This window comes from Aspergillus candidus (genome assembly GCF_002847045.1).
Source record: "Aspergillus candidus strain CBS 102.13 unplaced genomic scaffold BDW47scaffold_9, whole genome shotgun sequence".
NCBI classification, from domain to species: domain Eukaryota; kingdom Fungi; phylum Ascomycota; class Eurotiomycetes; order Eurotiales; family Aspergillaceae; genus Aspergillus; species Aspergillus candidus.
In genome coordinates, this window is record NW_020194014.1 from 115293 (window position 1) to 141657 (window position 26365).

At 53.7% G+C, this 26365-nt stretch overlaps 9 protein-coding genes across 9 annotated transcripts; 2 read left to right on the plus strand and 7 right to left on the minus strand.

Annotated features, from left to right (window-relative positions):
- Positions 1-499: 499 nt before the first annotated feature.
- On the plus strand, positions 500-2810 carry trpB (tryptophan synthase TRP5; the record flags this gene model as incomplete). The annotated part of the gene is made up of 3 exons (XM_024816101.1): positions 500-635; positions 701-1004; positions 1076-2810. 3 exons carry the CDS (start codon positions 500-502, stop codon positions 2808-2810), a joined length of 2175 nt encoding a protein of 724 aa, XP_024674187.1.
- Positions 2811-3243: 433 nt separating this feature from the next.
- Positions 3244-5628, minus strand: BDW47DRAFT_101534 (H(+)-transporting V1 sector ATPase subunit B). Its single transcript, XM_024811672.1, has 9 exons — positions 5416-5628; positions 5232-5316; positions 5143-5162; positions 5006-5041; positions 4771-4932; positions 4400-4716; positions 4075-4349; positions 3778-3996; positions 3244-3725 (listed from the first exon to the last, which is right to left on the minus strand). Exons 1-9 carry the CDS (start codon positions 5515-5517, stop codon positions 3415-3417), a joined length of 1527 nt encoding a protein of 508 aa, XP_024674188.1. The 5' UTR covers positions 5518-5628; the 3' UTR covers positions 3244-3414.
- A 194-nt stretch (positions 5629-5822) lies between these two features.
- Positions 5823-8451, minus strand: BDW47DRAFT_135060 (universal stress protein family domain protein; the record flags this gene model as incomplete). Its single annotated transcript, XM_024818235.1, has 3 exons — positions 5823-6366; positions 6420-6481; positions 6547-8451. 3 exons carry the CDS (start codon positions 8449-8451, stop codon positions 6201-6203), a joined length of 2133 nt encoding a protein of 710 aa, XP_024674189.1. The 3' UTR covers positions 5823-6200.
- A 1884-nt stretch (positions 8452-10335) lies between these two features.
- BDW47DRAFT_123692 (DnaJ domain protein) lies at positions 10336-11292 on the minus strand (the record flags this gene model as incomplete). The annotated part of the gene is made up of 2 exons (XM_024816102.1): positions 10336-11072; positions 11157-11292. 2 exons carry the CDS (start codon positions 11290-11292, stop codon positions 10336-10338), a joined length of 873 nt encoding a protein of 290 aa, XP_024674190.1.
- Positions 11293-12234: 942 nt separating this feature from the next.
- BDW47DRAFT_116002 (glycoside hydrolase family 43 protein) lies at positions 12235-14187 on the minus strand (the record flags this gene model as incomplete). Its single annotated transcript, XM_024814870.1, has 4 exons — positions 12235-12362; positions 12416-13388; positions 13419-13945; positions 14163-14187. The coding sequence occupies 4 exons, from the start codon at positions 14185-14187 to the stop codon at positions 12235-12237; spliced, it is 1653 nt and encodes a 550-aa protein (XP_024674191.1).
- Positions 14188-14591: 404 nt separating this feature from the next.
- BDW47DRAFT_92988 (questin oxidase family protein) lies at positions 14592-16857 on the minus strand. The gene is made up of 5 exons (XM_024820236.1): positions 16328-16857; positions 15976-16278; positions 15534-15890; positions 15061-15468; positions 14592-14954 (listed from the first exon to the last, which is right to left on the minus strand). Exons 1-5 carry the CDS (start codon positions 16482-16484, stop codon positions 14755-14757), a joined length of 1425 nt encoding a protein of 474 aa, XP_024674192.1. The 5' UTR covers positions 16485-16857; the 3' UTR covers positions 14592-14754.
- A 223-nt stretch (positions 16858-17080) lies between these two features.
- On the plus strand, positions 17081-18004 carry BDW47DRAFT_123695 (OB-fold domain-containing protein; the record flags this gene model as incomplete). The annotated part of the gene is made up of 3 exons (XM_024816103.1): positions 17081-17213; positions 17305-17888; positions 17963-18004. 3 exons carry the CDS (start codon positions 17081-17083, stop codon positions 18002-18004), a joined length of 759 nt encoding a protein of 252 aa, XP_024674193.1.
- Positions 18005-18052: 48 nt separating this feature from the next.
- Positions 18053-20865, minus strand: BDW47DRAFT_92999 (uncharacterized protein). Its single transcript, XM_024820237.1, has 3 exons — positions 19681-20865; positions 19526-19628; positions 18053-19476 (listed from the first exon to the last, which is right to left on the minus strand). Exons 1-3 carry the CDS (start codon positions 20458-20460, stop codon positions 18359-18361), a joined length of 2001 nt encoding a protein of 666 aa, XP_024674194.1. The 5' UTR covers positions 20461-20865; the 3' UTR covers positions 18053-18358.
- A 734-nt stretch (positions 20866-21599) lies between these two features.
- Positions 21600-22748, minus strand: BDW47DRAFT_123697 (uncharacterized protein; the record flags this gene model as incomplete). Its single annotated transcript, XM_024816104.1, has 6 exons — positions 21600-21704; positions 21758-22051; positions 22110-22196; positions 22273-22513; positions 22583-22609; positions 22681-22748. 6 exons carry the CDS (start codon positions 22746-22748, stop codon positions 21600-21602), a joined length of 822 nt encoding a protein of 273 aa, XP_024674195.1.
- Positions 22749-26365: the final 3617 nt, after the last annotated feature.

A 26365-nucleotide genomic window follows, 5' to 3' on the forward strand; every position in this document is an offset into this window, starting at 1 on the left:
GAAGAGAGCGGAGACGATGAAGAGAGCGGAGACGATGAAGAGAGCGGAGATGATAAAGACGACAGCAATGATGAATGATCGCAAGGGCAAGGACGAGGATGAGTAGAGATATGATGAAGATGGAAGATAAGATCAAAGATAAGATAAGGGTTAATGAATATGATATGGATGCATACTTATGTACAGTATTAGTCACAATGAACAGAAACATATTATCACGTGCTCTCTATCTTATCGCCGCCACCACGTGACCTGGCGGTGATCGGCGAGGGGGAAAACGAAGTTATTTCACGATGACTCAAAAAGTAGACAAGATCAGCCCTTGTGTTCCCCCAGACTTCTCCCTCGTCTGTCTTACTCCCTCCTTTCGATCTCTGTCTCCCCTCTCACTCTCTTCTCTTCATCCCGCTATTTCATATCTGGTCTTTTCCAATCTTTTTCTCGCGTCTTCTTTCCCTCTAGACCACTTCTCCCCCACTTTCCTCAAAACAACAACATCATGGATCACATCAAGGCGACATTCGCTAGGGCCAAGGAGGAGAAGCGTGCTGCCCTTGTGGCCTACATCACGGCGGGTTATCCCTCGGTCGAGGAGGCCGTCGATATTCTCCTGGGTCTGGAAAATGGAGGCGCTGGTATGTGTCGCATCCCCCTACCATCCAAAGAGAAGAGGATAGACCTCGTTGACCGTTCGGACTAGACGTTATCGAGATGGGCGTACCCTTCACCGATCCGATTGCGGATGGCCCCACAATCCAAGTCGCCAACACCAAAGCCCTGGCCAACGGGGTCACCGTCACGACAGTCCTGCAGATGGTCCGCGATGCCAGAGCCCGGGGCCTGAAAGCCCCCGTGCTTCTGATGGGCTACTATAACCCCTTGATGCGCTACGGTGAGGAGCGGATGCTCCAGGATTGCAAGGAAGCCGGTGTCAATGGTTTCATCATGGTCGACCTGCCCCCAGAGGAGGCCGTCCGATTTCGGAACCTGTGCACCAGCCATGGGTAAGCCCTCGCGTGCCCCTTGCCAGATCGAGCGAAATCGCAGTTGTACTGATATGCATCATGATCCCCAGTCTGTCCTACGTCCCGCTCATCGCCCCCTCCACCTCCGAGTCCCGCATGGAGCTCCTTTGCAAAATCGCCGACTCCTTCATCTACGTCGTCTCGAGAATGGGCGTCACGGGCGCCACCGGACAGCTCAGCGCCAACCTCCCCGAACTCCTCGGCCGTGTCCACCAGTGGTCTGGGAATGTGCCTGCCGCCCTGGGCTTCGGTATTAGCACGCGCGAGCACTTCCTCAACGTGCAGGACCTTGCGGAGGGTGTGGTGATTGGCAGCCAGATCATCTCCGTCCTTGGCAAGGCCCCTGCTGGACAGGCGGCCAAGGATGCCGAGGAGTACCTGTCGAGCGTCACCGGCCGTAAGCTGCAGCGTGATGCCCAAGGGACCGTTATCGGTGAAACCAATGTGCTGGAACGTGTCGATAAGAAGCCGGAGACGGCCCCCGTGTCGCAGCCTACGGCTGTTGTCAAGGACGTTGACACCCCCGCCGGCCCCGGCCTGGCCGACCAGCTGGCGGCGCTCAACGGCGCCGGCAACCCCGCCGAGCAACCCTCGCGATTCGGCGAGTTCGGCGGCCAGTACGTGCCCGAGTCCCTTATGGACTGCCTCGCCGAGCTGGAGCGCGGCTTCAACCACGCGCTCAACGACCCCTCCTTCTGGGAGGAGTACCGCTCCTACTACCCCTACATGGGGCGACCCAGCAGCCTCCACCTCGCCAACCGTCTCACCGACCACGTCGGCGGAGCCAACATCTGGCTCAAGCGCGAGGACCTCAACCACACCGGCAGCCACAAGATCAACAACGCCCTCGGCCAGATCCTCCTCGCCCGCCGCCTCGGCAAGACGCGCATCATCGCCGAGACCGGCGCCGGCCAGCACGGCGTCGCCACCGCTACCGTCTGCGCCAAGTTCGGCATGAAGTGCGTCGTCTACATGGGCGCCGAAGACGTCCGCCGCCAGGCCCTCAACGTCTTCCGCATGAAGCTCCTCGGCGCCGACGTCGTCGCCGTCGACGCAGGCAGCCGCACCCTCCGCGACGCCGTCAACGAAGCCCTCCGCGCCTGGGTCGTCGACCTCAACAGCACGCACTACATCATCGGCTCCGCCATCGGCCCGCACCCCTTCCCCCTCATCGTGCGCACCTTCCAGTCCGTCATCGGCGACGAAACCAAGCAGCAAATGCAAGAGCAGCTCGGCAAGCTCCCCGACGCAGTCGTCGCCTGCGTCGGCGGCGGCAGCAACGCCGTCGGCATGTTCTACCCCTTCTCCAAGGACCCCTCCGTCAAGCTCCTCGGCGTCGAAGCCGGCGGCGACGGCGTCGACACCGCCCGCCACTCGGCCACCCTCTCCGGCGGCAGCAAGGGCGTCCTCCACGGCGTGCGCACCTACGTCCTGCAGGACGAGCACGGACAGATCTCCGAAACGCACTCCATCTCCGCCGGCCTGGACTACCCGGGCGTCGGCCCCGAGCTCAGCTCCTGGAAGGACAGCGCGCGCGCGCACTTCATCGCCGCCACGGACGCGCAGGCCCTGCAGGGCTTCCGCGCGCTCTCCCAGCACGAGGGCATCATCCCTGCGCTGGAGTCGTCCCACGCTATCTACGGCGCGATGGAGCTCGCCAAGACCATGAAGAAGGGCGAGAACATCGTGCTGAACCTCAGCGGTCGCGGAGACAAGGACGTGCAGAGTGTGGCGGATGAGTTGCCCCGTTTGGGCCCCAAGATTGGTTGGGATTTGCGCTTTTAAAAATTCTAAAACCCCGTTGATATAGACTGACTGGGAAAAGAATTGCATGGTTTGATATTTCGGGTTTAAGCGTTATTTCAAATAAAAATTCACAACTAAATTATTAGACTAAAATGAAATACAAGTCTGTTTTTTATACTTTGGTATTCTTACTCTTATTTAGTGTTGACTTATGTACTAGGTAGGTGTCTGTAGTCATGTCATCAGCTGTTTGTTTGCATATAGTTAGGCAGATAGAACAAGGTAAACGTTAGCATGTCTTCCATCTTGACTGTTCGACCAAAACACCGATTGGCGAAGTAGGGTCTTAGTATCCAACAGTAAATAGAGTTATGTAGATGAGCCAACTAGCTATATCTTCTTGTCTTGAAAGAACGTCGATAATTAACGTAATCAGTATCTAGAACAATACCATACGGACTGTACAATCTTATCTCATAACAGTATGATATAAATAAGACATAATAGATATACAACTACGGCAGCAAAATCAATCCAGACAAGCCTAGAACGAGAAAGAAAAGAGTTTTAAACACGCAAAACGGCATAGATATCGGCGAAAAGGAAACAGACATATCATATCCACAAGACAACATATAAAAAACTAAGCATCGATCAGATCCTCGCCCTGCGAGTGCAGCTGGCCCGGGTTGGTGCTGTCCCGGGTGTCCTTGTTGGCGACCTTGCGGGCGGAGCGAGCGTAGAACTCGTCGAGGACGCGCTTGGGGATACGGTTGAGGAGGTCCTTGGGGTAGATGCGGAGGAGGTTCCAGGCGATGTCGAGGGATTCGTAGATGCTGCGCGACTCGTAGGCGGACTGGCTGATGAAGGTGCGTTCGAACTTGTCGAGGAATTCGAGGGAGAGCTTGTCTTCGGGGGACAGGGCCTCCTCGCCGACGACGGCCTTCATGGCGGCTTTGGATTGTTAGTTTGTTGGTCTGGCATGGAGGGAGGGTGGGTGACTTACCGGCGTCTCGTCCAATGGCGTACTTGGCGTACAGCTGGTTGGACACATCGGAGTGGTCCTTGCGCGTGTGGCCTTCACCGATGGCAGACTTCATCAGACGGGACAGCGAAGGGAGGACGTTGATCGGGGGGCTGACACCCTTGTTGTCCAGCTGTCGGTCAATGAAGATCTGGCCCTCGGTGATGTAACCGGTCAAATCGGGAATGGGATGGGTGATATCTGTCCATATTAGTATCGGACGCATTGGTAGGGGATAGAAGGAAATAGAAGAGGCAGGTAGAGGCAGGAGAAACACACCATCATTAGGCATAGTCAAGATAGGGATCTGGGTAATCGACCCGTTACGGCCCTCCACACGTCCCGCACGCTCATAGATGGTCGACAAATCCGTGTACATGTAACCGGGGTAACCACGACGACCAGGCACTTCTTCTCGGGCGGCGGACACCTCACGAAGGGCATCACAGTATGCCGAGATGTCCGTCATGATGACCAGGACGTGCTTCTCCAGCTGGTAGGCGTAGTATTCGGCAGTGGTCAGGGCAAGACGGGGGGTAATGATACGCTCGATCCTGCACACTCGTATTAGTTAAGCCCTTGCGGCAAGGATTAGGGAGCATACGTCGGGTCGTTGGCCAAGTTCAGGAACAGCGTGACGCGCTCCATACTGCCGTTCTCCTCGAAGTCGCGTGTGAAGAAACGGCTGGTCTCCATGTTCACACCCATGGCGGCGAAGACGATCGAGAAATTCTCCTCGTGTCCGTCGTGGACGTCCTTGGTGGGCTTGTTGACCAGACCGGCCTGGCGACAGATCTGGGCGGCAATCTCGTTGTGCGGCAGACCGGAGGCGGAGAAGATGGGGATCTTCTGACCACGGGCAATGGAGTTCATGGTATCGATGGCCGAGATACCGGTAGAGATCATTTCTTCCGGATACACCTTGTACACCGTTAGCTCTCAAACTACTTGCGTCGATCGAGGGGGCAAGCATACTCGCGAGTATGGGTTGATCGGTTGACCGTTGATATCCAGGTAATCCTCCGCCAGCACCTTGGGACCCTTATCGATCGCACGACCCGACCCGTCAAACACACGACCAAGCATGTCCTCCGAGACACCCAGCTTCATACTGTGGCCGGTGAACTCGACTTTGGTCTAAGAGGAATTAGCATTTCATCCCCATAATCCACAGGCACAGCCTGCCCATATAGAAACAGCAAGAATATACCCTTTTAACATCGATACCCGGAGTACCCTCAAAGACCTAAACAATCACCAAAGCGCGTTAACATCCACATCCCGCACGATAAGCTCAGACCTCCGCTACGGGGAAAGAGGGGGGGGAGGGGAACATGACGCTCGCACCTGAACGACGGCTCTGCTTCCTAATCACACATCTATATCAGTCTCCAGCTCATAGCGGCACCTATACAGCTGAGCAGCATAGTACATACCTCTAGCCTCCAGAACCTGACCCGACCTTTCGGTCCCATCAGGCAGAGTCAGGGAGACGATCTCGTTGTACCGGGGGAATTTAACCTAGCGAGGTGAGCGTCAACATGAGAACATCCAGTTTAGAATATGATATCTTCCGCAGAGTGTAGACGACGAAGCTTATCAGGTGGGAGTTCGGCGTACGTTGTCCAGAACCACCAGCGGTCCGTTGATACCTCCGATGGTGTTGTAGCGGATGTGAGGCTTGATGGAGGTCATTCTGGGGTCGATGAATTCGGACGCCATGATGGAGGAGGTGGTGGTCCTCAGTGAGGTACCGCAGGCAGGAGAGGATAAGAGAGGTGAGGGGGAGAGAGGGGAGAGAGAGGAAAGATGCTTCCGTACGTTGTGTGAGGTGGAGATATCAAGCCAGCTACGGCCGGGGGTGCGTGGATGATGCCGCTCCGCTGTCTGGGCGGTGAGCGTCTGCCCCACGTGATGTGTCATGCCGTTGCCTGAGGCATCGTACAGTGGAGTCGATGCTCTAGATTCGGTCCGGACCATTTACTGCGTTTACGTGGGTGGTCTACTATATTCAACTACCGCTAGGGTGTTCATAGAAAAATCATCACGTTGTTGGAGCTGAAGAACATTGAAAAAAAAGGCGCTAAAAACCGTAACATCGGAGGAGTTGTGACAATCAAATCAGAGATGGGGCCACCAAATGATTCCTCAAGATGAGGAGACAGGTTGAAACGGGATCATAACGGTCCATCCTAAGGGGAATCGTAGATATACACATGGAGCAGTAACGCGATTGAGAGATCTGAAGGGTTCCACTGAAGAACGCAATCGGAGGAAAAATGAGAGAAAGTACAACAAAGGAAATGGGGAAAGAGAAAAAAGGGAGACCTGCGCCATGGGGCCAGCCAGCCAGCCAACCATCAAGGAAAACTACAGAACGCCATCCGATGGAGAGAACACAACGATTAGTCGATCTTGGCCTGGGATAGTTTCTTCGGCGCCGAGAGATTGTTCGATAGGCGAACGGTGGCCTTTTTGTTCTTCGACTGCTTCTTCAATTTCCGGCGGGCGACCATCACGGGGACGGACGAATGCATGACCAGGTAGTTGGAAAAGGATCCTAGAAGAACACTACGCGGCTATCAGTTTTTAGGATTCGCACAGCCAGTGGAGCGACAACTTACCCTTTCAGTGCGCTGCGACCCCGAGCGCCCACAATGACCAGGGTCGGGTCCAGTCCGTCAATCTAGAAGCCACAATGTCAGTCAACCGCTATCGATCATGGAAGAAAAAAAAAAAAGAGAGGCTCACTGCTTCCGTGATCATATTCTTGGGACTCTTGCAGTGGATCACCTCCACGGCGACTCGCACTTGAAGCAAGGTCTTGCGAAGTAACCGCACGCAGGTCTGTGAGATGATCTCGACGGCATGCACGCGCTCGGATTCGGCCTTGGACATGCCCCGCGCGTCGACGGACCCGGGTCTGCTGTCCGTGCCGGTTCCCAGGCGGCCCAGAATCGTCCGCGAGAGATTGGAGGCGGGGTCGTTCTGGGATTTTCGCACCGTCTCTTCGGTCTGGGATCCCACGACCGCGGCGGCGTCCTGCATGGACTCCGCGCCCTCGCCGATCTGGGCGCCCGTCTCCTCGTGGAGGCAGAAGACGGCAAACATGGTGTCCCCATCCCGCAGGATCGTCCCGATGGTCCACTCCAGCGCGTAGACGGACTCCTCGCTGAGGTCGGTGGTCACCATATACTTGCGCGGGCGGCGACGACCGCCGTCGGTCTCCTCGGGCAGGTTGGCGTAGTCGCCCCGGATGATGGTGCGGATGGAGCGGCTGCGGATGGAGTTGTCGATCGCCGACATGCGGATGCTCAGCTTCTGGGCCTTCTTGATGTCGGACAGCTCCGCTTCGTCTTCCGACCCGAACGGCGTGTTGGTCGCCGAGGCCGAGTCAAAGCTGGTCCGGGGGTGGACCTCGGTTTTCTTCGTCGGGGCGGGGCCGGGGCCTTGCTTCGCGGAGGCAGAACGCCTGCGGTCCTCGACGTCGTCGTCGTTGTCCGTCGTTTGGGCGCTGTCGCGGACCGCGGCATTCGGCTCCGTCGTCGCGGGCCCGTTTCGACCAGGATCCTTGGTGCGGCCTCGCGGGGCCTCCTCGTCTCCGTCACGGTCCGGACTAGACTCGTCACTCGACGACGAGGAGTCATCGTCGTCGTCCTCACTGGTCTCGATGAGATTGTTGTCACTGTCGTACACATCCTTGGCCAGACGCTCATCCCCCGCGGGCGCCGGCTTCGCGGCGGTGTCCCCGTCCGACGGCTCCTGGGTGGGTGGAACCGGCGGGGGAGAGGGAGGCTTGTTTGCCGACAGGTCGGTGGTCTCCACGACGTACGGCTTCGCTTTGGCCATCACGGGGGAGGACGGGGTCGACGCGGGGACGCGCGGCGGACCGGGACTCATGAGGCGCGTGGCCGGCGAGGTGGAGCGGGAGCGGGCTTTGCGGGAGGGCAGGCGCGAATCCAGCGAGGCCCCTCGCTTGGAGTTATTGCGGGAGGAATCCCGGCCACGGGAGAAGCCCGGCAGGCCGAAGCTGAGGTCGAGGCCGGACATCATGGCGGCGACAGCATTCTTGCTCTGGGGTCTGCTGGGGGGCCTCTCGTGCTGCTGGCTGCTCCGGCGGGCGTAATTGTAGCTGTTGGCGGTGGGCGACATGATGACGCTATCGTCCCAGCGAATGCTCGGTCGGGGTTTCTCGGGGGGCTTGTCCTTGCCGTTGGGTTCGGTGCCACCGTTGGCACTGACGGTTGGTTTCGGCTTGACGATGGGGGGCGGGGCGCGGGAGGTGGTGGTGGCCGCCACCCGGTGGGTGGACGGGGTGGTGGGGGTCGAGGTGGTGGGCGGGGGGGGAGGGGGCGGAGTGGCTGAACGCAGCGGTGACGGGGCGAGCAGGGGCTCTTGCAGGGAGCGGCGATGCGAGGGCGGGGTCACACCGACGCCAATGCCGGCGATGGACCCATGCCGCGGGGGGAACGGCGCCGGCGTTGGGTTTCCGAGGTCTGGGACGGTATCGAAGACACTCCGTCGCTGGGATTGGGGGGCCTTCCTGGTGGAGGTACCGTTGCGATTCTCGAGTTCGGCGGCGAGCTCCAAGCGTTCTTCTTCCAGGGCGCTGGCCAAGCCCATACCGACACGCTTCCGATTGCGATTGTAAGCCATACCGGGTGGGGGTGGATGCCGCCTGCGGCGTTTTTGGTGGTCAACAGTGGAGACCTTTGAGAGTGTCCCGAAGAAGTCTTCCGAGCGGACAGGGTGGTGAAGAATGTGGAGAGGGCAGACGTCAGTGCTCGAATGACGATTGGCTCCGCTTCGACCCGCGAAAGCAGCTCCGCTTTAAGGACCACCACGGGTATCCGAGGATCTATCAGGATAATGTATCAATAATCAAGAACCACCTTAACGGACAAAGAAGACACAATCAGTGTAAGGAGGGGGAGGGGCAGGAGGAGGGTGAGGTTACCCGATAACTATCCGGTAGGAAGAACCACTTCCACGTGCCGGGCGGTGACAATCCTGACGATCTGTTGGATTTCACGGTCGCACCCTACTTGAAGGGTAGATCCTTTCTTCTTTTTTTCCTTCTTTTTTTTTTTTTCTCAAGGGACGAAAGAGGGGAAGATCGACGAGGAGGAAAGTGACCGACGGGGTGAGGGGAGTTGAAACCGGTCGCGATATGGACGAGCGATAAGGATGCCTGAGGCAGGTCAAGAGCTCCCGCTCAGCTCAGCTCAGCTCCGAGTAGCTAACAGTAGCTAATAGTAGCTCAGGCCTAGCTTAATCTCTAGCTCCAAGCTCCAAGGGTCCGATCGTGGCAGGACTGAACCGAGTCGACGAAAACAATCCGGGAAGCCGTACTTTTTTTCCTGGGTTCTTTGGCTGAGACCGTCGTTGATCGCTGTCAGGCACAAAGCAACAGGTTCGATACGAGCACCTCAGGCAATTAGGCACACCAGAGAAGCACAACCTGATTCTGGAGATGATGAGAAGTGGTTCCAGGATGGAGCTCGAGATCAGACGGTCACATCAGAGAAAGGCAAGGAAGTGTCAGTTCGGATGAAGGAATGTCCAGACGAATCAACCAGCCAGAGAGAAACTGAAAGGCAAGAATGAAAAAGAAAGAAGAGAGAGACGAAGAAAAGAGGAAGAAGAGAGAATAAATCGAGGGGCTGAAGGCAGACGCTATTCATTCACCAGATACAAAAGGTTCAAAAAGGCTCGGCATAGCGGGGCACGACGAATCTGGGGACTTTTCTTGCTTTACACAGTCCTTCTCTCTCTCTGGCGGTCTCCTTGCATCTGAAGAACAGGGCTTAAGTAGCTTGGATCATGCTATAGACCGTTCCTTTCAACCTGCGTAACCTATTCTTTCCTATATTTGTCTATCTTATTGTTGATTCTATTTTCTTATTGGGTTTTATTTTTTTTATTTTATTTGACATCATTTATTTCCATACTAACTCCTGGCAATGGATCGACAACTCGATCCATGCCAAGGTGTGGCAGTGACAGCTCGACCTCGGTAACCTTAGTATTTGCCCTCTCAATACCTACACATACACAGACATAACCACGGTCCTTTACAATAACGAAGACAGTCATGCCACAAGATACAGTCCACAGCTGCACATTCCACCCCCAACTTCATCCCATTCTTCCCACTCCCATACTGAAAATACTATGATGGCCAGCATCAGCCTGATTACTAGTCTCCTGGTGTAACATCCTTCGTCCGATCCCTTCCTGCCTGGGGTGTCTCTTTTCTCTGTTGCCTACGCGGATTCAGCCACTATGAAATTTCTTTCTTAAAATTAAAATTCAAGATCGAAATTAAACATAAATAAACTGAAACAAAATAACTCAATTTAAATTAAACGAGATAAGAGAAAAACATGGGGTAACGATAAGAATATACAATTTATTCAAATAATCAAAAATATATCAGACCGATGTTTGTTGCCTGCAATCCTGTATGCACCCGGACACCTGATCCTCACCCAAACTCCCAAACTGCAGTAAATAGATAGAATAATAATAAAAAATTAATCACGCCCTACCCTTCTTCTTCTTCGCACTCCGAGCCGCATTAGCCTGGAACGCTTCCTCCGGAGGCTCGTCCACCCCCCGTTTGGTCCCCCCACCCCCATATCGCTCCTCCAATCGATCCAAGAAGCCCACCCCGCGAGATACCTGCCGCTGCTGGATTATCGCCGCCAATTCATCCATACTGCCAGCTCCCTTCTTCCCTGCGCTTCTCTTGCCCTTTTTTCCTTGGGATCGTTTCTTCTCGTCCAGCTCCTGCGATAATTTCTCAGCTTCCCGCGCCTCCTTCTGCGCCCGCTTCACCCGCAGTTGCCGCTTCTTCTCCGACTCCTCCACGTACTTCTTATACCCAGACACCGTCCCATCGGCAATCGCCTTGTCGATGACAGCGCGGAACCGCTCATCATCGTCTAGCACGTTGCACAGCAGCACCGACTCGTAGACCCGGTCTAGGTCTCCCTCGGACTGTCGATACGCCTCTAGAATGTCCCCTTCCTCCTCGGCTGACCCCTGGTACTCCGCTTTGAGCTTGTCGAGCGCCCCCACGTCCACCGCGGCGGAGAACTGCTCCCGGTAGAAATCCACCCAGTCGAAGTCGTCGTCGTCTTCCACTGCCTCGGCTGTGTTCCCGGTCAGGTCGTACCGGCGTCGTCGCTTCTCGTCGGAGAGGATGGCGTATGCGAAGGCGATCTGTTGGAACTTTTCGTGCGCGTCTTCTTTGGCGTCGGAGGGGGCTTTGTCTGGAGGGGCGGTCTGTCAGTATCCGTTCACTAGCCTAGCTTTTGGATAGCCCATCATCTCTAGTGTGTAAGCGATAGACGTACCAGGGTGGTGTTTTAGGGCCAGTTTCCGGTAGGCAGATTTGATCTGCTCCGGAGGGGCGTCGTTGTCAATGCCGAGAACCTGGTACAGGTCGGTGTCTTCGGGGACCGGCACGTCCTCTTCATGGTTTCTGACCATGGTGGTTGATAATTAAATTCTTTTATTTGAATAAAGGAATTTGATGGAATTAAGAGAATTCGAATTCAAGGATGGTGAGTGTGGTTGGAGTGATGAACCAGACGCGACACGCGACTCCGCGGAGCCGGCTATTGATTGCCCCGATCGGGTTAGACCAACACCATATACCGAGTATATCCACTCATATCCTTATCTTGGTTTCTTGCTCTGAAGCCATGATTATTAGCTACAGCTTTCATATGCTCCAGGACTAGGACTACATTCTGAATTATTCACACTCATATCATCCACATGACCGTCTAGCAAGTTTCCAACAATTATGCAAGGAGTCCATCCGTGATACCCAATCTCATGTACGGTGTACACCCAGGCAATAACGGTCAAGCAACCTCTCGTGTCACTCTCACCGAATGTAGCATGCTCAGGAAGAAGTGCATACGTATGACAATTACCGGGAAAGCCATGTCAGACGAGCACAACGAACATAGAATCCATCGCCTCTCCTACTCTGGCCACAATCCAGGACTCGACTCACGTTCCACAGACAGACAGAAGGCCAGAAGACGTGCTCCGAAGAAACCCTCTTCACATACGCAAGGAGCGCCTGATTGACACACCGGAATGTACGTGGTACGCAAGTCCGGTCAAGCTTTGCCGAGACATGTCACACACTATCGTGTTATCTAGTACAAGAGTTGGATTTGGGTTCACCGACAGCCTCAAAAGCTTCGTTGTTTCTTGTGCTTCTGGACCTGTGGGTGGACGTTTTGTACTACTGGTTTTGGGCCGCGGAAAAGTTCATCACACCGTGGACGACAACAACATGTTCATGGTGACTGTGTCACTAGACAAGCCTTCGCCGTTCAGGGTAAGACCCCTGTTTTTGGAGCCTTCCATACATGATAAACCCCGTGTTCAACCACATACATCATCACTCTTGCACTAGTAGCTAGGAACAATGATCTCGTGATCAATCTTCTGCCCTTGGCCCTCATATCTCCACCGACTGACATATGCCTGTGTCTGGCCCGACCCCCCATTGCTCGTTGCATAAACCCCAACAAGGGTGCCTGTTATGGTCAGAATGTCCCGCGTCCACATCACCGCAGGAGGGTTCACTCACCGGTGAATTTCCCCGTGTTTCCACTCACCACCCTGGCATCAACAGACCCAAGGATGGTCTCCTTGGGCCTACCTGTCGACCGTGCGAAGAATTCGTACTTCTCGTCACTCACAGCCCGGATGCCGAGCCTGACTGGTTTACCCAACCACTCATGTGGAAGCTCGATCGACTTCGTGGGGATATCTTCCTCGTAGTTACCCCGTCCTTCGGTGCGGAAGCGGAGCGAGGGCGTCAGCGCTCCGCTCGAAGATTCCAACAACACGATGCCCATATCCACGTGCTGGAACTGTGTCAGGAAGAGAGTGATGCCGGCTTCCTCGTCGACCACTGTCGGCGAGAAGTTAACATCAACCGTGTAGGTGAACAGCGTGTCAGTCTGGCGGCGAGCAAGGAACGTGATGTCATCGTCCGGCTGAAAGGACGCATCCCCTGTGAGGTTAGCAAACGCGGGAGTAAGACGAAGGGTATGCGAGTGGCCCGGCGGCGAGATGGCGAAATGCTCCTCCTTCGGATACCGCCAATACACAAGGTGCGCGGGGATAGACGAGCCAGGCTCGAAATCCAACCGATCAGGCCGCTTGACGAAGGGGCCCTCGCCGCGGCCCTTCAGAGAACGACTGTTCTTGCGAGGAAGTGGGCCCTGCATCTGTCCTCGCACCGGCTCAATAACCGGCCACTCGCCCTCCGCCCACGTCGCCGGCGCCATGACCGTCTCGCGGCCCATCGGATAAGTCACGAACTCGGGCCCCGACCGCGTACCCAGCGCCACAGCCCACCAGTTCCCATTGCCATCCTGAAACAGGTCCGCATGCCCAACAGTCTGGAAGTACTCCTCGGTACCTCTATTCGTCAACAGCGGATTATGCGGACACGGCTCCCACGGACCGGTCCGATTATTCGATCTCGCCATCATCACAGCGTGATCAACCTCCGTGCCCCCCTCCGCAATCAGCAAATAATACCACCCATCCCTCTTATACACATGCGGTCCCTCAGGCCAAACCCCCCCAGTCCCGTTCCACAAATCAACAGCCGGACCCGTCTCCCCCGTCTCCAAATCCAACGAATACTGCTGAATCCGCTGATCATCCGCCGACGTTACATACACATTTCCTTCATCATCATCCCAAAAAATATCCGGATCAATCCCCACAACATCAAACTCAACCGGCTCACCCCACGCCTCACTCTTAAACGGATCCGCGCTACTAAACAGCAGTCCCCTAGTCGAGGGTCCCAAAAACGACACAATCAGGTAGAACCTCCCCCCGCGGTAGCGCAGCGTCGGCGCGTACAGCCCGCCCTGCTGATTCGTCGTCTCGCGCAGGTCGGGGATCTGCGACGGCCGGCTGAAGGCGTTGCTGGCGAGCTTCCAGGCTTGCAGGTCTTGGGAGGCGTAGATGGGCAGACCGGGGAAGGCGATGAATGTGGAGGCTACGCAGAAGGTGGTGTTGTTGTGGGCTGGGACGTGGACGCATGAGGGGTCGGAGTGCCAGCCTGGGAGGAGGGGGTTTGTGTATGTTTTCCCTTCTGGGCTGGGGGTGGGAGATGCCCATGCTATGGACAGAACGCTGCACAGTGCGGTGAGGATCTTCATGTTGGCGGAGTGTACTGATTGTGTCTTTGCTGGGGTCGTGGCAATGGGGTAAGGTACTTATATTAATACAGGGCCCCTAATGCAAGGCCCGAAGAAATCCCACCGGACAATCCACCGATTCGTTTACCGATAGGTAAAATGAGGACCTACTAAATAGTATCCATGTCACGTCCATGGTAAAGCACCATTCAGGCTAAATTTCCTGTCTGTCGGACTTGATTGACTGCGTTGGTTAGGTTGGTTATCATGGGCGAATGGGTTTCCACCAGTAGTATAACATGATTCTGATGGTGGTGTGGTTGGGTTTAGGCATATTGCACAATATGATATTAACATCATTTGTTTTGTTTATGTTAATGATAGGACGTATATCACAAGTGTATATTGTTATTTGGGTAGTGTCACTAGTGCGTCTAAATTGAAGGCAGTGTTTGAGAATTGGTTTCTCGAAGTTCTGACTGTATACATATACCTGTAGCATAGGGTACTTGTCTGACACAATCATTCACGCCTATTCATAGGATATACTCGGAGTATACAGTGGAACTCAACCCTACTCAACTGATACCATAGAAACATCTCATTCGTAACATGTCCTTACTCACATCAATCGCATATAAAACATCAGCCGTAAAATGTCCCTATCCAATGATACCATCAACACAACCCAACCAGCCAACCAACCAACCACAAAAACAAAAACAACCAGGCCACAAGCCCAGCACCAAAGAACCAAGGTCTATCAAATCCTCGCCTTAGCCAGCAGTCCCTCCCTCTCCGGAACATGATACCAAGCCTCGTCGTATCCCACATTGCGGGGCCAGCGCGCCACCACGCGCATGATATCCCGGGGTAAGATCTGCCCCATTATGGAATTCTCGTTGACCTGTTCGACTTCTTGCTCGACGGATTCGGTTTGGAATTTTTCGGCGCCGTCCATTGCTTTTTATTATCGTTAGTATTTTATCTAAATTGTAGAATATCGCATGGCTCGTCGTGACGATCAATGTGATGGAGATGATGGAGATGATGAGAAGGAAAGACTCACCCATATGAGCAATCACCAAAAACTCCCCCTCCCCCTTCAGCAAAAACTCGCTCCGATCAGCATACGGCCCCGCAAGCGCAGCAGCCGTGCGGATCCCGCGAATAAGCTTAATCAAATGTCCGTCATCTTCGTACTCGCACGCGCGGTAGAAGATCTCACTCCATCCGGACGGATGAAGGGGTTTATACCTTGCTATCTCTTCAGGACGGGGCAGAGGAGCCCCCGACTCAATGTAGATCAGTAAAGCTGCGCGGCCGAGCCATTCGAGGATACGGGCTCGAACTGGCTTTGGGATCCATGGTGTGCTGATGAGGACGGGCGCGAAGGAGCTCGATGTTATTGCGTGCATGAGGAAGAAGTCGAAGCGGATTTGTTTGTTGGGGCGTTGTGCGGATGCTGCTAGGTAGGCTGGCGGTGTGTTAGTTAGTGGTGAATGGCGAGGGTGAGGATGAGGGGGGAGTGTGTTTAAGTACTGAATGTGTTGAGCAGTTCTGCAACACGGACCTCAAGCTCGTCTGGGTGGACTCGCCATTGTCCGACCAGTCTGACGAGGTCGTCTTTGGCGTTTGGGACGACGCTTTGATGCAGTTTGTCCATGTCGTTGTAGTCCATTGCGTTTCGGATGTTTTGGTTGGAGTAGATGTCTTGCTGGATGTCGATTAACGCGCGGCCTGGGGCGGGAGGCGATGACTGGACAGCTTTTTCGATCATATGTAGGGTTTCGCCGTAGAATGAGGAGTGAACGGATGTCAGTGCGAATGCCTCTGCCGCGATAAGAGGCTGGTCGAATTCAATTGCGTAGCCCAAGTGGATGGGTGAATGCAGGTAGCCTTGACTCCTCGTGTCAGCACAACGGACAAAGGCTAACATACGAGCAAGAAAGAAAGAAAAAAAAAAAAAAGGAATGAAACCCACCACCAAAGAATCGACGAAACATCTCCTCTCCCCGCTCGTCGCCCTTGAAGATATACTCCTTCGCCGTCCACGCCATGCCATTCCGCTCGACCTCCTCCTGAAAGAATGCATAGTAGTCATTATAGTACTTGCCCTTTCCCACACACGCCCGGAACTGCGATGGATCTCTGAAGTTGTGCACCCGCTGTCTGTTGGGCACAGCAGCCGGTTTCTGGGAGATGGTGCCTCGCAGAAAGGCCTTTTCGAGCTGGGCGGGCGTTGCGCCCATGGAATATAGGGCTAGTAGGTGGTGGAGGATGTGGTCTGTTCTTGAGTGAGACATACGTCTGGATGGGTTTGGCAGTAAACTCACTATGCACGCCCGCATTGTGGATCAGAAGATGGTAACGCTCGTTGTTTGTCTTGATCAGCTCTGCTGTCTTGGCTGCGCTTTCTGCGCTGGACGGGCGGACCTCGAAGATGCCTGTCGGCCGCGGATTTGTGGGGAGCTTGATATTCGCAAACGTCATTATATCAGATGATATATACTATAACAGTCATGTATGTAGTGAGATTGGCAGACATATAGTGTACGGATAGTGTGGTCATTCTATATATCTCAGCCTTGGCTCCCCAGTCAAATGCGGAGAGACTGCACGATCGACCGATTGGCGCGGTTCTCGGTACATGGCGCCGCTTGACTTGTATGCCGAGCCAATGGTCATTATCGTAGTATAGTATTGTCAGCATGTGCTTGCTTGATAGGTAGTGTTGAGGGTCTGACCAGCTACCAGTGAATCCGATCGTCTTGAAGCAATCCATTCTGGTCACTCGGGTAGACCATCATCTCCCATCAATGGACACATCAAAAGCCTCACATTCGACACGCAGGTCATCATACTGAATCCACCTTCGTTAATAGCATGAACAAACTATATAGACATGCATCATGGACAAACACATCGTAATAACCAACCCAATCACATGACATCCCACCGCAACAGCCCCACCACGTGACCCCGCGTCGACTCTCACCCGCCTCGCGTCAACCTCGCCATCTCCGCATTTCCCACTCTCCTACCTATGCGAAAACAGCCCCCCGACGGATAATATTGAAAATGTCCCCATGGCGACAGTCCACGACAATGGCCTCGAATTCTACCCCGCTTACTGCTTCAAAGCCGCTCCCACCCACTTCACCTGGGTAAAGATCGCTGCCGCGGATGTTCATCGACTGAGACGGCGGTTTCAATATGGAGGTATTATCTACCACTCCACCATCCATATAGAGAAAGGGGGGGAAGAGAGAGAGATAAATATATATATATATATATTAATATCCTACTATAGACCCATCCACCTACTTCTACCACAACCACCCAATCCGCTACATCTCCCTAGCAGGGATAATAGTCGCGCGCACCGAAACCCCCTACCGCACGATCCTCACCCTAGACGACAGCAGCGGCGCAACGCTCGACATAGTCGTTCTCATCCAACAGATCGATAATCCAGCGAACCCCAGCACACCAACAGCAGCACACACCTCCCCCACAACATCCACCTCGCTAGACATAACCCCGCTCGTCCCCGGCACACTCGCCCACGTCAAGGGCACAATCTCCACATTCCGCAGCACACCCCAACTCCAACTCGAGCGCTTCTGGCTGCTACGCGACACGAACGCCGAGATGCGCTTTGTGGCGCAGCGCGCGCGATACCTCGCTGAGGTGCTTTCGCATCCGTGGGTGCTGAGCGAGGAGGAGGTTGTGAGGCTGGAGGAGGAGGCGGAGGCGGAGGAGGTGCGTGGTGAGGAGGGGAGGGATCGTGCTGTCAGGAAGGCGCGGGCGCGCGGGGAGCGTGAGAGTAGGCATTGCGGGGTTATATTGAGGGCGTGGGAGCGGGAGGAGAGGGAGAGGGAGAAGGAGGCGGAGGTTTGTAGGGTTGAGGGGGGGAGGTTTATGAGGGAGTTGAGGTGTAGGGGGATATGATCTCTCTATCACCATAGCCCCTCGACTCTCTCTATGTGTGTGTGAGAGAGTGCGTGTGACGGCATTCTTTCTATAATTTATTTATTCATATACGACAAGATAGGAAGATAAAGACTCCTGCGACTACTTACTCGCCGGAGTCTATATATATATGTATATACACGATGGGACAAAACAAGATAATCGACATTCATAAACCGTCGCGCATGAGTCGTTATGCCACATATGGCCCAAGAGAAAAAGGAAAGCCCTATCTGCACTAATTACATGACACATTATTTTGGAAACATTTTGGAAACGCCAAAGACGGGGGATATCCTCCAACCAATGATAGGGAAGAAACACCCTGTCTAACCAACAAACTCCAAACGAAAAAATGATGGAAAGACAGAAAGGTGAGAAAAAGGAGTACATCATTTGTATGTATATGTCCTGTAGTCAACCCCACCAACCGGACTACTGCTTTGTGCACCACGATAGTAGTCGTCTCCGTCGGCCCAGCTGCTTCGCTTGGGATTTCGGTCACGGTATTTGGCGCGTTCGCGCTCCTTTTCCCGCTCGCGGATGCTATCGTATAGTCGCTGGTCTTCGAGCTCGCGGTCTAGGTCTCGGTAACGGCGACTGTCGTCAAGGTCTCCTGAGAGGTTGGGCGATGCCGACGTATAGTAGTGCTCTGCACTTGAGGTTGCCGGATATCTGGAGCCTCCGTTGCTGCTGCTGCTGAACAGGTCGCTTTCAGAATGTCGGTAGTCGGACGTTGGGTGGGAGCCACGGAGCGGGCTCAGTGATCGTCCAGTTGCAGATCGTGACATCGTGCTGGACCCTGAACGATGGTGGGAGGGCGCAGCGCCATAACTATCGGAGCCCCGATTTGCAGGTACCGGGCTGTTCCTCGGGATGGAGCCCGTCGACGACGTGTTGGCGTGCCGACTCATCGGTGGGGCCGCGTTTTCATCGTACACCTTGCCCCCTCCAGGGTGCGCGGTATACGGCTTCCTCTCGCGTTCGATCTGTTGCGGCGGAATTATCTCGTTCTCCTCATCGTCGTCATCCTCAACCGCGGGTTGGTAACGGCTTTGGCGCTCTCGCTCACTGAATCTCGGGACGGATTCTCTTGTAGACGTAGTGGAGCTCGTCGACATCTTGTGGCGACGCACCGTAGCCTCCCTGATTTCCTCGTCCGTAATAGAAGGTAGCTGCAAGCCGCATTGCTTCATAATGCACTGATCTAGCTCCTCTCGGAGTACGAGATCCGGCGCGTCCGGAAATAGCCGCCGTGGGATCTCCTTTGGGAACCGCTCTTTCCTATCGTCCGGATTACTGATTGGCATATGCCTGACTGCCTTCTGCAGCCGCTCATATTCCCTGTCCGGATGAGCCCGGATCTGTAGAGTAGCCCAGCGTTGGAAGCCTCGCGGCGTCAGTCCCGGAATGTCGGGCCGTTCCTTCAGCTTTTGCTGAACAAGATGGTGCTCCGCTTCGGCGTCTCGGTATAGCCTCGAAATTGCCGATGTACGATCATCGAAGATATCTAACCTCACAGATCAGCGCTGTCTCCAACGTGGGCATGTCTGACTTACCTTGCCAGGGATAAGGATCCGCAGGGATCTGCGTGTCCTCGTAAAACTTCTGCATCTTTTCGGGCACCACCACGAGTGAATTTTCCGGCGCATAATCTTCAATCTAACAGAGAGTAAGCAAACAAGCTTCCAGAGACCACGGCCAAGACACTCACCAAGTGGGCTGCGATGCCTCGCAAGAACTGACCGAGCCGTTCCGTCGGCTTCCCTTCCTCGAAGAACTTGCCCCATATCTTTTCCAGCGTCGTCATTTCCGTAATGGTTTCCTCTCTGGACGGTGGCCGCGGTCGAGGCTCCACCCGCTGGCCACGCTCGCTGGCTTGACTGACAGGAGATTCTCGATGTTCTGCGGGAGACACGGACGGTGGTCGAGGATACGGCCGAGGGCTGCCGGAATACCCACTGGACGGGGCGGGAGGGTAGTCGGGCCTCTCCCGGTAGATATCAGGCGGGATCGGAGACGGATTCTGCGAAACGCCAGGCGGGGGAGTCGCGTACTCGCTGGGATACGGGTTCTGTGGTACCTGTGCCCATTGCGGCAGTGGTGCTGGTTCCGCGGGCGGTGGCTGAGTGCCTAGGTTTGTCGACTTGAGCTGCTGGATAACATTTTCTGTGATTCGGTTCAAGACATCCGGCGAGAGGTAAGCGGGGCTATCGTTCTGGTGAAAGGCGGAGTGGACAGCCTCGTTGATTCCGCCTGGGTAATGCTGCGGCTGCGACTGCCATGCACTGGGGTTTGGAGGTGGCTCCGGATAGTGACTTGTTGGGGTTGAGGTTCGTGGAACTTGCGGCTGGGGCATGGGGACCCGATCGGGGCCATAGTGAGATGGATAAGGAGGAGGATAAGAGGGAGACATGGACTCGTTGGGGTTCACAGGAGCTGTGTGACCCTGAGAATACGAGCCCGGAATGTCCTGAAAGCCATCGGAAGCCATCGCGAGGGTATTCGGGTAAAGGATTGACACTCGAGATTGGTCCAACGGTGGCTCTTAAATATTGGCCGATTACCAAGGGAGCGACTGTGGAGGTCAAGACAAGGAGGAGAAAGGACCGGGGGAATCGAAGGTATATATATTGAAGAGCCTCAGCAGGCAGAATCTTCGAAGGTGGCGGCTTAGTGCAACCAAAGACAATGGCAAACAATGAGGATGATCCAGGAAGGCACTGAGGGGCACCGGGCGTTCAAGAACCAGACCTTGAAACAATCAAGTACTATGCGGGGCAACAACTGCAGATGCAGCAGGAAGAGTAAAGATCAAGTGAATCTGGCTAGGAAACAAAAAAAAAAAATGTTTGAATCGAGAGATGCAAGGCTAGACGATCGTCATAGCGTGGGCAAGAAGGATGGCGGAGAAAGAAAGAGAAAGAGGGGTGACTGGCTGACGCTCTTTCAGCCTCCGACCATTTCTTCCTACGTCACCGTATCCGATCTGGCTTGAGTGGGAGGTTGAACGGAAGGAAGTGGTTTTCGACACCGAATAAGCTTACTCTGTTTACTCAACGATCACGAAGTCTACTGCTACTTCTTACAACTATTTTTCTTTGTACTTGCACCCCATGAACAAATGCCATGGATAAATGCCCCAGGTGACCAGATACTGGTGCTGCGTCATTACAAATGATCCATCTTACTCCACATGATCGGATATCGAAGGGCTGTGTCGCGCTTACGTTCGCAACCCGGGTTATAGTGGGCCACATTGTTCAAGGCACTTGACGCGCCTTGCTGAAGAGGGTTGGCATGCAAGCAACCATGGTTGGAGTAAGTATGGATCCGGTGGGTTGGGATGGGACCGGAACCAAGATCGTAGTATCCATGGCGTCGAAAAAGGGGTAGGAGATCTATGCCGATACAAGAGCGGGTTTCATTCCCAGATACATATTCGTGAACTGCATTTCGTAAAATTTCTGTCTCCTAGAATCATCAATACCATAGGGCAACTCGGGCAAATCCTGGCAACCATTTGCAGATAGCGACATCTAAAAACCAAGATATGAGTTCCTAATCACAACTTTGTGTAGTACTAATCTCCCGTTCTTGAGAAACTGTCCCGTGCTTGAGAACCGCTTCACCTCAAAGGTACTGATCCAGCGGCTCGGGCTCCTCGCCGTCAGAGTCCTCCGGGTCTTGCGTAGGGTCAGGCACACGAAGAGATTGACCAGGGGGTTTAACCGATTTCTACCCGCCGTCAGTCTTCCCTTCCTTTCTAGAAAATAGTATATGTTACTCACCACCCTGGCGAAGTTGGACTCTTTCCGGGGAGTTAGTAGAGAGGAGTGAGTCACGCTGGCGGCGGTGTCCGAGGGAGTGATGCCCCACGATGCCCATCCACTCTGACGGAGACGATCTGCGTTACCCCGGGGGTCAATAGTAGCGAGCTCGCGGCCCTTTTCCCTGCCTCTGTTGTAGTCGTCAATACGGCCTCGCTCAATCCAGCCAGAAGACTCATCGTCGCGTCCGGAAGCTGCGTGGGGCGCGTCTCTCAGCGCGAGTCTCTTGGTGGACTCGGCCAGAGTTCCGTCCATCTAGTCGAGTTGATCAGTAGTGGTCCTCCCACTGGCAATAGATCGTATAAAATCTTACGATCATGCCAGGATGCGGAGCACTAGAGAGCTCGCTTCCAGTAAGCAACTTATTTTCTTCAGCGACAGGCTCAGCCTCGGAGTGCTTCTGCACGCAAGTCAAACATCTCTAGATAACCACAAATCAACCATACGTTCCACAGACAAAGTAAAGCGAGCCATACAGCAGTATCCCGATCATGTCTCTGATTCTTCGCAAACTCATCCAACCCCTTCACCTTATCACAGATGACACAGCGGAGCTCGACGACCGGGTTTCCCGAGCATTCACGACAAGTAGCGTGTCCAGGACCGGTGACGGCGTTGCTCTGGCCCTGGACGACCATCGCGTTACGCAGGATGTCCAGCTGTCTCTTCGAGAAAGAGCTCTGCAGGCGGACTTTCTTGCAGATCTTGCACTTCACTCTGTGGATTGGTCGTTGGAGACTGTACCAGAAGGGTTGGTGGTAGGGTTGTGGGTGTAATGTGACGTACCTCTCGGGGATGTTGACGTTGTCGAGCCTTGGAGATGGATTCTTAGAGCTGGGGGATAGAGGGGATAGAGGGGATGAGGATGATATGGCTTTACTTACTGGTCTCGAACATGCTGGCTCCAGCCTCCGGCGAAGGCGCTTCTCACGGAATTGTACCTTTTGCCCATGTTGATCTTGGAACAGAGGGAGGCTTGATAGAGGCTGATGTGTTGATATTTGGTTGCTCGCTGAGAGATACACTGAGAGGGATAGCACCGGGAGGGACGGATAGGAGGGGATGGATAGAAAGGGAAGATGGCATGGCAACTCCAGATTCAGAGCAAGAGGTCTTCCCGTCAAGCAGTCAAGTTCCGGCACCTTCTGCCAAACATGTTCACTGCAGCGTGCTTATCGGAAACACATAGTGCTGGTAACAACCATGTCTCAGTGAATGGTAGAAACATTAGCACCGTGGCCGAGAAGCCTGTCACCATGGATAGGATGTTGCACACGCTCGCAACCATTAATCAAATGACTGAATATGTAGACGTAGAGTGACAAAGAGTATGAAGAGACCGAGATGTATGATCACGATTTCTTACAAAGGCCATCATATAAAGGGTTCTTGACCCAGATGCAGCCAGGAATTGAAGAATGGCCAATCTACAAAGCAGTCATCTGTTTGTCTTTCTCCAATAGGTATAAGTATTTTGATTGTATGTATATACCAGCTTACTGTAGGCCGTGCGACTGTCCACAACCCGTCAAGACAAACGCATAACATCGAGCAAACAGTCCCAAGACGGACAGCGCATCAAGTGCCATCTGACTGTCACAGAATGCAGTGACAGACCAAGTCATTTTTGGACGTCATCCAATAACGCGTAAAATCAGATATATGCTCGTATCTCGAGACATAGATCCCCAAAGAGAGACACTATAGTCTATGGTTTCAGAAAAGGGTGAGCCCAGTGGACCCAATATCCCACTCCCATCCCAAATGACTTCACCATAAACACCATGATCTCATGTCTCAAATCCCACACCAGATGGGCGCCATGGTCACTCGCTTAAGCTCCCGAGTCGCAATGGAATTGAGAAGCATCGACTCCTTTTCAGCGTTCCACTCGTCCGGTTCACATAATACACATAATATACACTAAAGAATGGATAAATTAAATTAAGAATCAGGGGAAAAGTGTAAAACGCAGCAATTACGACCGTCCTTCCCAAGACCAAGGTAAGTTGGAACATCATGCATTCCTATTCTTATTCCTGGGAATGAGCCTAGGAATCAACCGCTTCGTCGGGGCTGTTGATCCGAGAACCGTAATAGGGGAACTCCACGTCGATGACGTTCAGGTACCTACCTACCCACTACCTAGGCTACTGTACCAAACAGGTAGGTAGGTAGGTAGGTAGGTAGGTAGTAAGGTACTTTTAATCACTTCACACAGATCAGGGGCGGAGGGGGGCAAAGAAGTTAAATTATATGATCCGTGATCAACGATATAATGTGCCTTGATATGATACGATCTCCCTAGCGCAGTTCCAGAAAGATGTCTAGCTGCCTGACACTAAGGGGGGACTCTGACTGGAACTTCCGGAGAGCGGAGCGGGCGAGGCGTCGAATGGTGCCCCGTTCCAGCCAATCCAAGCCGATTCAGTCCGGTCCCTCTCCGTGTTTTGCAGGGGGGGACCCTTTGTTGATCCTCCGCGGACGGCCGACTAACTAGTTTATGGATTGCGGATGTATGTGTGTCAGTTACGGATATGGAGGACGGGGACTAAGGAGGACGGGTGGTTTATGGACGGTTGTTGACGTCGGTACTTGGGCTCAACGGCTGGTTCGTCAGGATTCTAGCAGGATTCAGGAAGCGGGTAGAAGGGTGAGTGCATGGCTGACGGTAGCCTATCCTGTTGCACTGGGTGTTGGCTAACTATACTCCGGAGGTGTCTCAAATTGTATCAACACTTGGTTAGTCTGTCGTAGTAATATCGGGATAGTAGTAGTTGATTAGTAGCTGGCTAGTTCGGTCTACGATTCACGCAACCGAGATGATATACGGAGTAATTCCTTCTAGAAGCCGACAGCTTCCAGAGCCAAGTCCCGGCCACCGAATGGGAAGACGCTTAGCAACCACCTTTCCGGATTTGCTCACTGCTGTGGGGGAGGAGAGGAAGAGAAGAGGATCCATCAAGCCGTCCGACCAACGACAACCAAGAAGGGAGAGAAAGCAATATACACTCTCCTTCAGCATTGGACGGGACGATAGACGACGGAAGAGGAGGATGATTCAATAGGACGGGGGCATCAGGAGGTAAGCCCCATTATTTTCCGGTCGAAGCGCAGCGGACCGTCCTTGGATGCGCCACCAAATCGTTAACCCATGGCGAAAGTGGAGATCCGCATTCCCCGACCAGTGTGAGGTCAGCATCAGACCCAATTCTGGGTGGATGGGTCCATTGTCTCCACGCTTTTTCTTCTCTTTTTTGTTTCCTTTTTGTCGTGAGGGATCTACTAATCAGCGTCATTTTGTAGACAGATTTGTCAGCTTGTTGTATTTTTGTTTGGACTTTTCCCTTTTCTGTTTTGATTAGATGTGGTTTTCTTCCAAATCGGACGATTTAGGAGAAAGCCTGGTCAAGGGCTGACAACGGTGGAGGCGATTTCAGTAGGCGAATATCGTTAACACGAGATACACGAGTCAAGACCATGAAGCAATGACAAAGAACCGAAGACACCACCGTCCCTGAAACAAAGAAGGGCCCAAAAAAAAGGGCAGGTCAAGAGCGATACATCACCCCGCCAAAAGTCCCAGTCCTGTCCCTGTCCTGACCCAAACCCGGACCATCAGTCGCTCATTCGCGTTGATCTGAGCAAAGACAAGGCCGGTCCATAATCATATCCATATCGTATCAAGAACCGAACCGGGCGAAAGACCCCTCCCTGCAAGTGATCTAGGCGGCGGAGGGGGATGTGATTTATCGAATTCGCCTCCCTTTCTCCAGCTATCTTGGCTTCCTTTTTTTATTTATTTATTTTTATTTTATTTTCATGCTGCACATACAACCGTGCATACCCCGTACATGTTCCGTAGATAGTCTGTCCCATATATGTATGTAACAATGGAGCACGGATAGTTTGAGGGAAGATGGACTATGCAGCGGTAGTCAGCCGCACGGCAACGCCCGGGGAAGAAGCAATAGAGTCGAGACGTCCAATTATTGATCGGACGACATGAGACTTGACCGATCGGTTTGGACTAGATATATCTGTCTCATTGTTTTGGTCGTTACCATGGTGCATCCTTCTACCTACCTACTCTCCGTACTTAGTATCCAGTCCTACTAAGTAACTCATGTGGCTGGACCCTTGGAGTAAGTACCCCCATCGCACGGGGAATCAATTCCGGTCATCCTCGACACACCGCAAAACCATGAGCACTCTCCAACATCCCACTATATCGCTCGATCGTGAAGTCTACAGCCGTGTTTTCCGTTGCGGTCAGGACATACTGCGATGTACGGGGTCGTTGTGGAGGTCAGAACACAGTCCGGTCTCTGACTCCTTTCTGGAACGGGCTTAGCAAAAGCCGTTGCGAGGTTAGTCCGTTGACTTTAGTCGGAGGATACCGTCGACAACTCGCCAGTCGCCACAGTCGCGCCGAGACGCCGGCGCGAGGAAATGGGTCGATCTTTCGGGCAGGTGGAGTGATGGACCTAGTGATGTACAGGGAGGAAAAAAGGAAGAAAAAAAAAAGGTCAAAGAATTAGTTAGGTTGTCGCTGTAGTAACTATTAAT

Coding starts and splice junctions, on each gene's coding strand:
- BDW47DRAFT_92988 (XM_024820236.1), bottom strand. CDS start 16,484: ATGACGTTTGCGAATATCAAGCTCCCCACAAATCCGCGGCCGACAGGC. Junction 16,279..16,327: donor CCACAATGCGGGCGTGCATA/GTGAGTTTACTG, acceptor ACTCAAGAACAG/ACCACATCCTCCACCACCTA. Junction 14,955..15,060: donor TTTGGTGATTGCTCATATGG/GTGAGTCTTTCC, acceptor GATAATAAAAAG/CAATGGACGGCGCCGAAAAA.
- BDW47DRAFT_101534 (XM_024811672.1), bottom strand. CDS start 5,517: ATGGCGTCCGAATTCATCGACCCCAGAATGACCTCCATCAAGCCTCAC. Junction 5,042..5,142: donor GAAGCAGAGCCGTCGTTCAG/GTGCGAGCGTCA, acceptor GTGATTGTTTAG/GTCTTTGAGGGTACTCCGGG. Junction 3,726..3,777: donor CGCCATTGGACGAGACGCCG/GTAAGTCACCCA, acceptor AACAATCCAAAG/CCGCCATGAAGGCCGTCGTC.
- BDW47DRAFT_92999 (XM_024820237.1), bottom strand. CDS start 20,460: ATGGCTTCCGATGGCTTTCAGGACATTCCGGGCTCGTATTCTCAGGGT. Junction 19,629..19,680: donor GAGGCATCGCAGCCCACTTG/GTGAGTGTCTTG, acceptor ACTCTCTGTTAG/ATTGAAGATTATGCGCCGGA. Junction 19,477..19,525: donor GGATCCTTATCCCTGGCAAG/GTAAGTCAGACA, acceptor CTGTGAGGTTAG/ATATCTTCGATGATCGTACA.